General features: G+C 45.6%; 1 protein-coding gene across 1 annotated transcript in view; it reads right to left on the bottom strand.

Annotated features, from left to right (window-relative positions):
* Window positions 1-12,749, bottom strand: part of CYTH2 (cytohesin 2) — a 482,465-nt gene that overhangs the window by 187,678 nt on the left and 282,038 nt on the right. The window contains exon 5 of the mRNA XM_069637143.1: window positions 11,179-11,259. Coding sequence (XP_069493244.1) covers window positions 11,179-11,259 — 81 coding nt within the window. The remainder of the gene's footprint in view (window positions 1-11,178; window positions 11,260-12,749) is intronic.

Here is a 12,749-nt window from a genome sequence, read left to right as displayed (position 1 = left end):
GACCAAGGGTGAAATAAATGGTAAATGGCAATGTCTCTTACAAGCTCTGCATAAGGCGACCAGTATTCTGGGCGGAAAGAAACAATCTGAGGGACCTCGACGCGTGAGGGATTTTGAGTACACTATACATCACTATAGGGATAGTATTACAGACACGCCTATGTCGACGTCCCCTTTTCGACTTTCAAAAAACACGATGCAATAGTCCGTAGTGACCACCGGATGTCGGACTATGCACAGCATGTGATTCTAAGCAGATTAACAAATATCAGAAACTAAGTATCAGAAACACACTTCACTGTAATGTGATGTGTGCAACTGTAACAATACAATAATTCACAAAGAGAGACAATCTCTCAGTACTGATGGTCTTAAGGACTAGTCAGTTCCCCCATAAGAATGAGAAAACCAGCCAGGGAAGTAAAGCAGAAGGCTTTACTTACCTCCAAAAAGTCAGGACAGTGTTCAAACCATGCAAAAAGAAAGTGTCCACAGAAATCCTACCTTTTTAAGCTCGAAATGTGGATCAAGAGATACCAACACCAGATTTGACATCGACCTGGGGTGGTTCCGGTAGTTGGGAAAATAGGGAATGTTTGCATATTCATATGGGAAGATGTAGTAGTGGTGCTCTGGAAGTTACAGTAGCAAGGCATTATAGAACCAGTAGACGTGCCTGAGTGGGTTTCACTAATTGTGGTGGTGCAGAAGGCGAATGGGTAGATTAGACTGTGTGGATCTGAAAAGGATGTGGTTGAAGACAGGTTTCAGCTGCCCATTATAGTGAAGATGGTGAACTTGGTTGGAATGCAAGGGTATTCAGTACAATGGGCTTGGCCTCAGCCTATTGGGTCAAGCTGCACCCCAGCTCACTCTAGTATACCACATTCATAACACCAGAGGGGACTTTTCATTTCAGGAGAATGCCACTCGCCTCGGTATTCAGCAGTAGCTTTTTTCCAATGGCTCATGCATACGTTGGTACAGAGATCTAGAAGGAGTAGTTTTGTAATCAATGATATTTTAGTTACCGGCGAGTCGTAGAAGGAGCATGATCAGAGGTTGGGGAGGGTGTGCAAGATCATTTCTGAGGCAGGAATGACCTTATTAAGGGAGAAGAACAAGTTACTTACCCCTGGTAACGTTCTTTTGATTGGATGTTCCTCCTACATACTCCTCATTTTATGATAATTTTCTCTCCAGCATCAGCTGCTTCAGAATTTCTTTTCGACAGGGGGCACTGTGTGCCGTCTCGTCGAGTCGATGTCCCTCGAGGGCCTCCGTTCGACTGTTGAAGCCATCATCAGTATAAGCAGCGCCTGTTGGCTTCAGTTTTGTTCCCTCCCCCGCCCTGGAAGAGGGATTACCAGGCGTACCATAGACTGTAGGCTCCAGGAAAGCATAAAGTGTAAGAACACGTAAATTGTATGGCGGGTAGGCTGGGAGGGGCGATGAGGAATATATGGGAGGAACATCCAATTGAATGAACGCAACCAGGGGTAAGTAACTTATTCTTCTAATGGGTTGTGTCGTCCCATGTATTCCTCACCTGGGAGTGGGAGTACAAATTACATTTTGTTATAATCATGGATCGAATGAAAGACCGCTTTAGCAAATTGGATTCATCTTCCAGTCAGGGAGGACAGACAGTAATGTCTCACAAACATGTGAACAAACGACCAAGTGGCCACTGAACACATTTCTTGGATTGGGACACCTCTTTGAAGAGCAGCAGAGGTTGCCAAGCCCCTTGTGGAATGTGCTCTTAGGACTTCCAGCGGGTCCTTGACCGCTAATCTGTAACATTCACCAATAGCCAGGATAATCCTTCAGGATATGGTTTGTTTTGTAACAGCTAGACCCAATTTGGGGCCAGTATAGCCAATGAATAATTGGTCATTTGAGCAATTTAGCCATTGTAGATATGTAAAAACTGAGAGCCCCTTTTGGGTCCAGTCTATGTAATCGTTCCTCCTGGGGAGGTGGGTAGAAAGTTGGTAAAATGATTTTTTGCAAAAAATGGAAGTCGGAGACTACCTTAAGTAAGAAAGAAGGTTTCACTTTGAGAATAACCTTGTATGGAAAACTATATGTGGAGGTTTACAGGAAAGAGCCTGCAACTCGCTTACCCTGCGAGCTGAGGACATTGCAATAAGCAGAACCGTTGTGAAAGTTAAAAGTCTTAATGGGCATGAGTGTAAAGGCTCAAAGGGAATGCATGTTAAAACACCAGATTGAGATCCCATACAAGGACATCCAATGGAACTGGTGGCAATACATTAGTAAGGTCTTTTAGGAATTCATAAATCAGAGAGATCTTAAAATATGAATCCTCCTCTGAAGAGCACTTAAAAATAGATAGTGCCTCTACGGGAACTTTTAATTGTTGCAATCTGGAGTGCCAGATTTGCCAAATGTAACAAAAAAGAAAGCACCATAGGTGTGTCACAGACAGGGATCCACATTCTTATCCCTGCACCACCTGCTGAACTTGTTCCAACGACAGCGGTACAAAGATATGGCCTTCTGGCCGAAAGCAAAATCTCCATTACGTCATCCGGGAGGTCCCAATCCTTGTATCTCAGCATTCCAGAAACCATGCGTGAAGGCTGAGAGTCTTGACCTCTGGATGAAGAACCCAACCTTCCTCTCGCGAGAGAAGATCCTCTCTTTGTGGAAAATGCATTGGAGGGTACATGGACATATCCAGAAGGTCCGGGTACCACGTCCTTCTGGCCCAAATCCAGAGCAATTAGGATCATGGATGTCCTGAACTTTCTCAACCTCCTGATCACGTGAGGAATGACAGGGATTGGAGGTAACATACAGGAGTGGAAATTCCCGGTTCACCACAAACGCATCCCCTAGAGCTCCTCTTGGAGGAAATTCCCTGGAGCAAAACAGTTCGCACTTTCGGTTGACACTGGTCGCGAACAGATCCACTTGAGGGGTTCCCCAAAGGGTGAGATCTCTTCAAGGACTTCCTGAGCTAGTTCCCACTCGTGGGAGATTGCTCTGCCTGCTCAGAGCACCCGCCGTGGTGTTCTCCTCTCCGGCTAGCCGAGCTGCCGATAGGGAGATTCCTTCTTGAATTGCCCAGAACCAGAGCTGCATTGCCTCTCTGCACAGTGGTAGTGACCCTACACCTCCTCTCTTGTTGAGGTAGTACATGGCCACTGTGTTGTCCGTCATTATTAAGACATTCTTTCCCAGTATAGAGGGTAAAAAAGCCTTCAGCGCTAGTCTGTTTGCCCTCAGCTCCAAAAGGTTGATATGTAGTTTGGACTCTGATGGAGACCAACGACTGCCGATTGTCAGATCGTTGGTGTGGGCTCCCCACACCGTGAGTGAGGCATCCGTCACTACCGTTATCTCCGACCATGGCTGTCAAAAAGATTCTCCCTTGAGAATGTTGTCCTTGCAAGCCCACCACAGAAGGTCCTTAGAGACCCTACTTGGAACTTTCAGGTGGTCTGACATTCTGCCTGAAAGCTGGGACCATTGAGTCCTGAGAGCCCATTGGAGGGATCTCATTCTCACGCAAGCCTCTGGCACCAGGAAAATGCAGGATGCCATGAGACTGAGCAACCTAAACAAAAAAGAAAAAACAACAACAACAAAAAAAAGAAAAATCGAAGGCCGGAAGATGCTGGGCAGTCTGGAATTTGGTAAGCATCTGCAGAATGTGTTGAGCTCTCAACTCGGGTGGCGAGGCTTTCCCCGAAAAAGAACCAGGACTGCTCCAATAAATTGGAGTCTTTGAGATGGTATCATGTGGGACTTCTTGGAATTGAGGGAGAAGCCCAGTCTGTGGAGAGAGTGGCAAGTTATGCTGAGATGTTCCAGGGCTTGTTCGGGTAAACTAGTCCTGATCAGCAAATCATCTAGGTAGGGGTAGACGTGAATTCCCCCTCTCCCGATACTCGCTGCCACCACCGCCATCAACTTAGTGAAAACCCTCAGGGCGAAGGTCAGCCCAAATGGCAGTATTAAAAACTGATATGAGACCTGCCAACCTCAGGTACTTTCTGTGCTTGGGATAGGCACATGAAAGTAAGAAGCCTGGCGGTCCAATTTTATTATCCAGTCTTGGAGTTGGAGAGCCTGAAGGATTTGGGAAAGGGAAACCATCTTGAATTTGTCCTTCCTGAGGAACTTGTTCAAGTTACTTAAATCCAAGATGGGTCTCAAACCTCCATCCTTTTCGGGAATCAGTAGGTATGGGGAATACCACTCTTGTTCCTTTTTCGTTACAGGTACATGTTCTATTGCACACATTTCCTGCACAAGGGGCGGATCCAGAACATTTGAAAGAGTTTGTTCCCCGGTGGTGATCCCAAGGCCTTTTTTGGAAAGGAAAGCAGCAACATTGGGCTACAGTTTCCAGTGCCCATGCATCTGAAGTAATGCCTGGCCACTCATTTAGATGCGGAGTAAGTTTGCCTCCCACCGGGGTCTTGTGAGTCAAGGTCTCAGAGTGGTTGTGTGGCGGCAGATGGTAAAATTGCTGTCGCTTGGGTTGGCTTAGCATCTCTCCCTCGTTTACCATGAGGGAATCTTCTCTGACCTCTTTGACCGGCTTGTTCACTTCCAATTCAGGAGTAGAACCGAAAGGAATTAACCCTTCAGGAAGATGAGCAAGAGTAGTGGTGTTGAGGCTGTCTAATGGCGGTGCTAAGGGATTTAGCTGCCGCCTTTTAGGTCTGCAGATTTTCCAAACTCTCATCCACCTTGCTGTCAAACAGCATCAAGCCGTCAAAGGGCATGTTGAGTAATCTAGCTTGCACATCTGGTGTAAACCCAGACTTCCTCAACCACGCAAATCTAACATTGTGCTAGCCACCATGGATCTGCAGATGCTGTCTGCAGTATCCAGACATGACTGGAGCCAGGAAGCAGTCTTTCCTCTCCTTCTGGGATGTGGTCAGCCGCCATAGCTACGCAGTCCCACAGGGTAAACGCAAACCTTGACACAGGACAAGATACATTAGTTGATTATAATGCCATACTGCCAACAGTATATACCTTTCTCGCCCAGGCATCCACTCTCTTATCATAGCTATCAGGAGGGATTGATGGGTATGATGCATGCTTGGTAGGTGTAGCAGCCTGAACCATCAAACCTTCTGGTGTTGGGTGCTTAGTCAGATACTCTGGGATGCTGCTGGATGGTCTGTATTTTTTAACAACATTTTTATTCACTGCAGCCGCAGTTTCTGGTGCCTCCCAATTTGCTGAATCCCTTTTTTGTAATGCAATGTGAAATGGCAAGATTGGATCTTTCTGGGGACCTTGGTCCAAGATGGCTGTCATGTCATCCTGCTCAAAAGAAGGAGTAGGCCTAGTGCAGCCCAAAAACTCTATATCCTTACTCAGTCTCCCATATGAGGAGTCAGCATGTTCAGTAGTATCTGGCTTGCCAAATTCTAACTCGGGATAGGTATCTAACACACTGGCTGACTGAAGGTTGTCATAGAAGTCCTTTAATCTAAACTCATCAGAGATCAGTTCATCTGGCACATTGGGGGTGCCAAATTGTAACCCAAATGGTGGTATGTTATCATCTGATGGTGGTTCATCTTCATAGATGGCTGATAAAGACCTTAACTCTCTTTAAGGCAAAGGTTTGAAAATCTTTTTTTGGACCACCACTGGCGTCGACAATGACTTCGAAGTCGGAATCGCCCTAGTCGGCATCGACATCGGTACTGGTGTCAAAGGCTCCGACTGTGCCAGCGAAGGCGTCTACTTTTAGGTTTCTCTGCTGGTCCTTCGAGGGGGTTGAGGCTGCATTCTCGAAGTTTGAGCATTTCACTACAAAATGCATCCCCTTTGCTGGGGTGTCCGATCTAGTTGGACACTTGATTAACTCAGCCGAGGAATCACTGGAGGAAGTTACCCTATGAAGCAGTTTTTTGGCCTTCTTCGAAGACGAAGAATGGCATGATCGATTTCCCGATCGAGAACGTTTTGATTTTTTACGTCGAGAAGAATGCCTCGACTCATCAGTCTTTCTCTTAGAACGCTTCAAAAGGAGACTTCGAAGGCAACCTCCCCAACGCCAATTTACTTTTATACCCTCCTGACAGCCTTTTCGTTCATCGCCTGACAGGAGCCAAAGGCGGAGGTACGGTGACCAGTACCAAGACACCAGACCTATGTGGTGTGGGTCAGTGATCGACATCTTCGATCCACAGTCTTGGCACTTTTTTTGAAGCCCGTCCATGCATTGATGGAGCAGACAGGGAAGATATTTTCGAAACAAAACTATCGAAGTTCACAGAAGAACCGAAGCACGCCATAATTCTCTCAAAGCGTTAGCTTGGAAAAACGGAACTGAAGCCAACGGGCGCTGCGTGTACCACTTATACTGATGTCGACAGTCGAACGGAGGTCCTAGAGGGACATCGACTCGATGAGACGTCACACAGCACCGCCTGTCGAAAAGAAATTCCAAAGCAGCTGGAGATTTAATTATCATAAAATGAAGAATACATGGGAGGACACAATCCATTCGAAATGCAGGTTGCAGATTTCGTCCTTTGGGTACTTGGGTCATAAGCGGAGTGAATTAGGGGTAGAACCAAAAGAAGAATTAGTCTCAGCTATTGTCCAACTAAGCATGTACAGGTACAGGCAAGAAGTGAGGTAATTTTTGGGATTCATCGTAAACTATGCCAAATTCATCATGAACTTTGTGGACTGGTGCAAAATTATCTGCGGTCCATGTAAGAAAGGAGTGTACCTTCAGTGGTTCAGTGAGTGTCAAAGAGTTTGCGGACTTCAAGAAGGCAATGGCGAGTGCTCCTGTGTTTACCAAATTTGACACTCCCTGTGAGACATGGATCATGACTGATGCCATCAAATCTGGTTTGGGAGCTGTACTCCTGCAGAAGCAAAGTGGTGTACACAGAGTGGTGGCTTTTGTTTCTCAAACATTGAGGAGGTGGAAAGCAGGTGTTACGCTCACCTGGCTCCCACAGGGGTGTCGGTCGGACCCGGACAGCTGCGGTCTCCACCCACGTGATGCGTAGTGCAGCGATGACTGACTGGATCTGCCCTACTAATCTTGTCTGCTTAACCCGTAGAAATATTCTCCTTATATTCTTGAAAGATGAGCTCTCCATCCTGGGGGATTTGCAGGGGCGCGTCGATTCCAGTTACTTCACTGGTTTGAAGGCTCGGGAGAGTTCCGGAGAGAATTGACTCGGAGGTTCCTGGTGAGGACCAGTAAGTATTAAGTTTATAGAGTTCAATATGTCCGATGTTCACTCTTGTTCTCCCCTTCCTTTCTTGTCTTGCAGCTGGCTCGTGAAAAGATGCTCTTGTGGCAGCTGGTGGCGCTCAGGTAAGAGTCTGTATTACCCGGCGCTGTCCAGTAAATGTTGCACGAGGAAAACGTGTTGTTTTGTCTCTCTTTACAGATGCGGCACGTGAAAATATGGAGAGTCACAAAAGGATGCCTCCGGTGGTAAATCAGGTAAGTCTATGGTGGTAAGAATTATATTTGTTGGTTCCCTCGGCTCACCTTGTGTTTGTCTTTTGTCTCCTAGGTGCCGAAGTTCGGCGAAGAAATGATGGAGGCAGACCGACTCGAAGGATGCTGTGAAGACTGGTGAGTATGGCGCGGCACTGCAGCTGGAGGTGAGGCGCGTGCAGAAATGATGTTCTTTACAGGTCCAGAGACCAGATGGATCCAGAATCAGGAGTGGAATAGAAATAAGTTTGTTTTCTAACCTTGTCCCTTTCTTTCCTCTTTGTTTTAGGAGCTCCGGATTTGAGGCGGGCGTGGCAGAAGACTGGATGCAGGCTGCAGGCACAGTGAGTGTTACGCTGCTGGATGGAGAATAACGCGAAGCGTGTGTTGCTGGTTGGGCGTGGTTTAAATAGCCTCAAAAGTAGTCCCAGGTAAGAAGTCCCTAGAACCACACCCGAGTAAAAAATAGTCCCTGTAGAAAAATAGTCCCTTTCAGGCTTCATGTTGGATTGGAGTCATTTGCAGCATGGTCTGCCTGAGGTAAGTAATGACTATGAGCCTGGCGCCTTAGGCGCCAGGACTGATTCCTACTATGAGCCTGGCTCCTAAGGCGCCAGGACTGAACCCAGATAGCCCCTAGCCGGGGCTGCTGAGGTTTTACTAAATGTCTAGATGCCTGCTACCGGAGCCGATGGGCTTGGTAGGCATCATGACAGCAGGTACTACATTATTGAAAGGGAAGCGCCAAGGCTTCTATGGGCTGTGAAGAAGTTCTGAACATTCCTGTGCCTAAGAAGTTTTCAAATGCACACAGGTCACAAAACCTAGGTGGGGTGTGTGCATGACCGACACGTTGGAAGGAGAGTCACATAGGATTATTCTGTGGGTCCCGTCATTGAAGAGTCATGATATTTCCATAGAACATAGACCGGGCAAGGAGAAAGCAGTAGCAGATTTGCACTCCTGGGTGGAGAGGGTTTGTCAAGCGGAAAGCAAAGAAGTGGTGGGAAGAAGCGGATGAACAAGTCTTTCTTGTGTGTAGTGATACTCCATGTAAGGAGGACTGGGAAAGGGCCATGGGAGAGGACACAGTCTTAAAGTAGGTAGATTGAAGAAGGCGGCGGGAACCTGCTGTAGGTGAGAAACTAAAACAATTCTACAAAATCAAAGGGGAACGGATTGTGGACAACGGATACTTATGTAAAGGAGGTAAGGTGGCGTCCCCAAATGGAATACGCAAAACATATTAAGAGGTGGGACACAAAGTATATTTGGCCATGGCTAAGACCAAGGGAAGACTCATAGGAGATCATTAGTGGCCTAGGATAAACTCAGATGTGGATACGTTGGTAAGAAGTTGTATTGTGCGCAATGAGTCCGACAAAATCTCAAGGAACCGAGAGCAGCCATTGAGACTATTGAGGTTTTCCAGTTTATCTTGGGAGTCTGTTGCTCTGGACATAATGGGACTGCTTGATGGGATGAAGGGAAAGAGAAAGTGCATGCTAGTACTGTTGGACCTTTATTCTAATTGTGTAGAAATTAAGGTTTCTCTGATGTTTTTCAAAGGGAAGGGTTTCCAGGTAAAATACTCACAGACAAAGGGGGTCTATTTAATTGGGTATTGTAAAGACCTTTTTGCTGGGAGTGGGCGTTGCACACCATAAGACCTTGTTATATCATCCAGAAACCAATGGGGAGGAGGATAGGTTTAACCTTGCCATTATACAGGTCATCAGGATGTCAATCAGTGCTGGGGAAAGTTGGAAGAAAGCGGTAGAGAAATTAGCTCTGCATACTAGTACAAGGTTGGTGCTACTTGAGGTTTTGGGGAGAAGGAAGCCCCACACTGCAGTGTCCGCCACCCGTGCAAGGTCCATGGAGTGGGACAAACAGAGTATTGGGAACTTAGTTCAAAACAAGGCCGACAGTATGAAGGCGAGGTAGGATCTGTGCAAGAGGAGTCTCACAAAGGGGAGTAGATCCTCTTGAAAAAAGGAGGTACTGTGCCCAAAGAGAAGAGCATGGCTTTGGGTCCAAAAAGGGTGTTCAGAGTATTTGACAATGCTGCGGTCACTAAGGATGGCAAAGACTGGAATAAGGGGAGGCTGGCTGGGAAAGAGGGTGCCCGGCAAGTGGACCAACATGCGTCAAACAGGATGTGAAGAGGGGAGGTCTGTTATATTCTTCCTTCTGTAAATTGCAATGTTGACTGTAAGTGTGGGTTCGGGTATCCTTAGGAAGAATGGTCACAGGAATGCCCAGGAGCATCAGTTTGTGCGTTCTCAGGAGATTGGTTAGTTCTGGAGACCATTTACCATGCTTATGTGTTTCTTTAAAAACATGAACCTAAAACCTACCTAATCTGCCGTGGTCCAAGTCTGTATCCTGTGATACAGGCTTATCCCATTGGTAGTTTAATATTTAAATACAGCTACTAGATCCCCAGACACAAGTGTACTCTTTTCCATTTTTATGTGGGGGAAGCTGAGGTGGCATTCAGAATCTCAGACCAACAGAGTGAGCCCAAACATCTCAACTTTCCTCTACAGCATTCTTAGATAATCGAGAACTACCTTTGCATTAAAGGACCAAAAACATAAATCCTTCTGATCAGCAAAAGCATCTCCACGATTCTACCTTTCTCGGGGATAGCCAGACCTGTGCTCAACCCACCCCCACAAATCAATTAAATAATGTGAGCATTATTCTTGGTGCTAATCTATTTTCAATGCCATAGATCAAAACCCTCTCCCACAATCCCCATTATCCGCTACGTGTACTATCATTTTGCAATTAGTCCAGAGCAAAGGCAGTTTACACTAAGGTCAGAGACCACATCTCCCACGCATGCACATACAAATACACACATCAAAGGATCTACTTCAAAATACCCGTCTGTCTCGCCAGGCAGCTAGCCTAGAAGACTGCAAAAGGTTAGTTATCTTCCTCCTGCACCAGAGGTCCCAGAAGAGAATAAGATCAAGTATGAATGATAAATTGCAACCTAAACACAGCAACAAAACAAGTACTGGTAAGACAGTTTTTTAACAAAGGACACAAAGCTCTAGAACGGTCTTCAGAAGACGCTGAGAATTGAAGAAAACCATCACAAATTTCAATAATAAAACTTAAATCGGCACATTTTTTAAACAAGCTAACCCTGGAATTGGAATATATTATGCCCCTTTACTTTTGTTTTCTTCACCAGCTGGTATACACCCTTATAAATGGTAAACGCCTCTTTCTCGAGCTATGGCCAATATGCTATTTTACAAAATGCAACCCCAGAATTGCTGGTCATGAACATGTCAGATCAGATCCAACTGGAGGCCTTCTGCCATTCCCCGCCTCCCTCCTGTGAATTTCATCCACTGCTACCCCGGTCGATCTCTGCACCACCCTAGTTTGGTCTGGTGGCTATTGGCGCAAACCCACAGTTTCTTTTTATAAACAAATGCTGATGACACAGTGGTTTTAAGAAGGAAATGCCAGTGCAGAAAATTACTTCAGCGAAAACCCAAATATCTGATCATATGTTTCCTGAATGAGCCTCTTGCTTCCTCTGCGGTGCCGCAAACAGTTTTTTCCTTCCCGTAAGACTTCCATCTCGTCTGTTCTCAAAGCACAGATGTAGGAAATCACCCTGAGGTTTTCCTGCCGCTGACGCCCACAGCCACTCGTCCAGAAACAGTACTCACCGCAGGGCTTGCACCAGATTTAGGTCAGTGAACTCATGGAGGTCGACAAAGGCATGAAGCACTGCGATGTTAAAATCCTCCCTGCAATAGAATATACAAAAGGAGTCAGCAGGATAGTAGTTTGAAGCAGAGCAAGTCATTAAATGAGAAAGAAGCTGAAATAATTCACACAGTCGGGTACAAGTAAAGATCTGTGAAAATGCAAAGAAAATTGGATCCCAGCAGGCAACTGGCCTACTAAACAATAGCTATGCAATAAATGTCACGAGCCAATAAACCTTTTGTGCTCATAGTGAAAAGCGTTTGTATGGAGCACGAAGACTAATGCCATGTTTTCATTGAGTACAATTATTATTCTTTAAGAGCATTGTGCCTAGATTGATAAAGGTGCGAGTAACAGAGAAGGAACGTGTGCCTTATTAATAGTTGCGCGAGGAGAAAGTTTGGAATTCCAAATGCGACAATGGCAGACAAAGCATTTATGGTGTTAGAACAAAGGCAGAGCTGGAGATCAAAGAATCTCTCTTTTTTTTTTAAACCGACTATTTACAAACTGCACTTCGTAATCGTTTCACAAACTTCCAAAATAAAGATCCCATGCACATGCTTCAGCAGCTCTCTACTATTTTTTATCATTTTCCTTTTCAAAGATTGCATGCTAAAACATACAGTTTTCTGAAGGAGGCAAAAACACAAGGAGTATCCGATGAACAAATAAAGATTGGACAGCATGACTTATAGATGTACTAACAGGAGGTCTTCAGCATCAAAGAGCCAAAACGTGTTCTACAGGCCGCCCAAAAGGCCCTTAGGTCCCGAGGACACAAACTGCTGCCATATCACATCCATACCACTCCTCATCCAAAACAGCCATCACACTTCTGTGGAGCCCATTCCGGATTTGGAGAGATACATTTGACAATCACACCTGCATAGTGCTCCCCAGAGTGTTTCAACTGGGGGTTTGCATAGTTGCATTGCCCAACTAGGTTTCCCAGCTTAGACTGCTGCTTCGGATCCCCCCCTTGCGGCTTGCGTTTCGCCACCTTTGTCTTTTTCCAGACTAAGTTTAACAGTATATTTTACTGCTGTTGTGTTCTGCCACACTTACACATTTGGCCTGACTAAGGCTCCCAATCTGGATTGCTACTTTAAAGATCGCCACTATTTGTTTTTCATTGCATTCAATTTTGCCAGACATGGGCTCCTAATTGATATTGCTGTTATACAAATGCCAAATAACATAACTCTGGACTAGGCAACCAAACCCTTAATCTTGTCACAAAGAAAACTCTAAACCTGAATTATGACACTGAAACGCTCCAGATAATGAATTTTGCCATGCAGTGACTCTGCCACCTTGAACTAGTGACTGCCATATTCGGTCAATTTAAGCTGAGGTGAGTTTCTAACTTTGAATTTGTCAATACTGGACTCTGGTCACTTTAAATTCTCACTATAACTCTGTCATGTAGAATTTGCCACTTCAAGATTCTGTCCCCATGAACTCTGCTGTTGTGAATTTCCTAAATTTGAGCTTGCCACTGCGCGACTGTCACTTGGAATTTTGG

The sequence above is a fragment of the Ambystoma mexicanum genome, chromosome 1q (genome assembly GCF_040938575.1).
Source record: "Ambystoma mexicanum isolate Mex_15411 chromosome 1q, UKY_AmexF1_1, whole genome shotgun sequence".
NCBI lineage: Eukaryota > Metazoa > Chordata > Amphibia > Caudata > Ambystomatidae > Ambystoma > Ambystoma mexicanum.
Note: the sequence above shows the minus strand (reverse complement) of the source record. Positions and strands in the feature narration are given on the sequence as shown.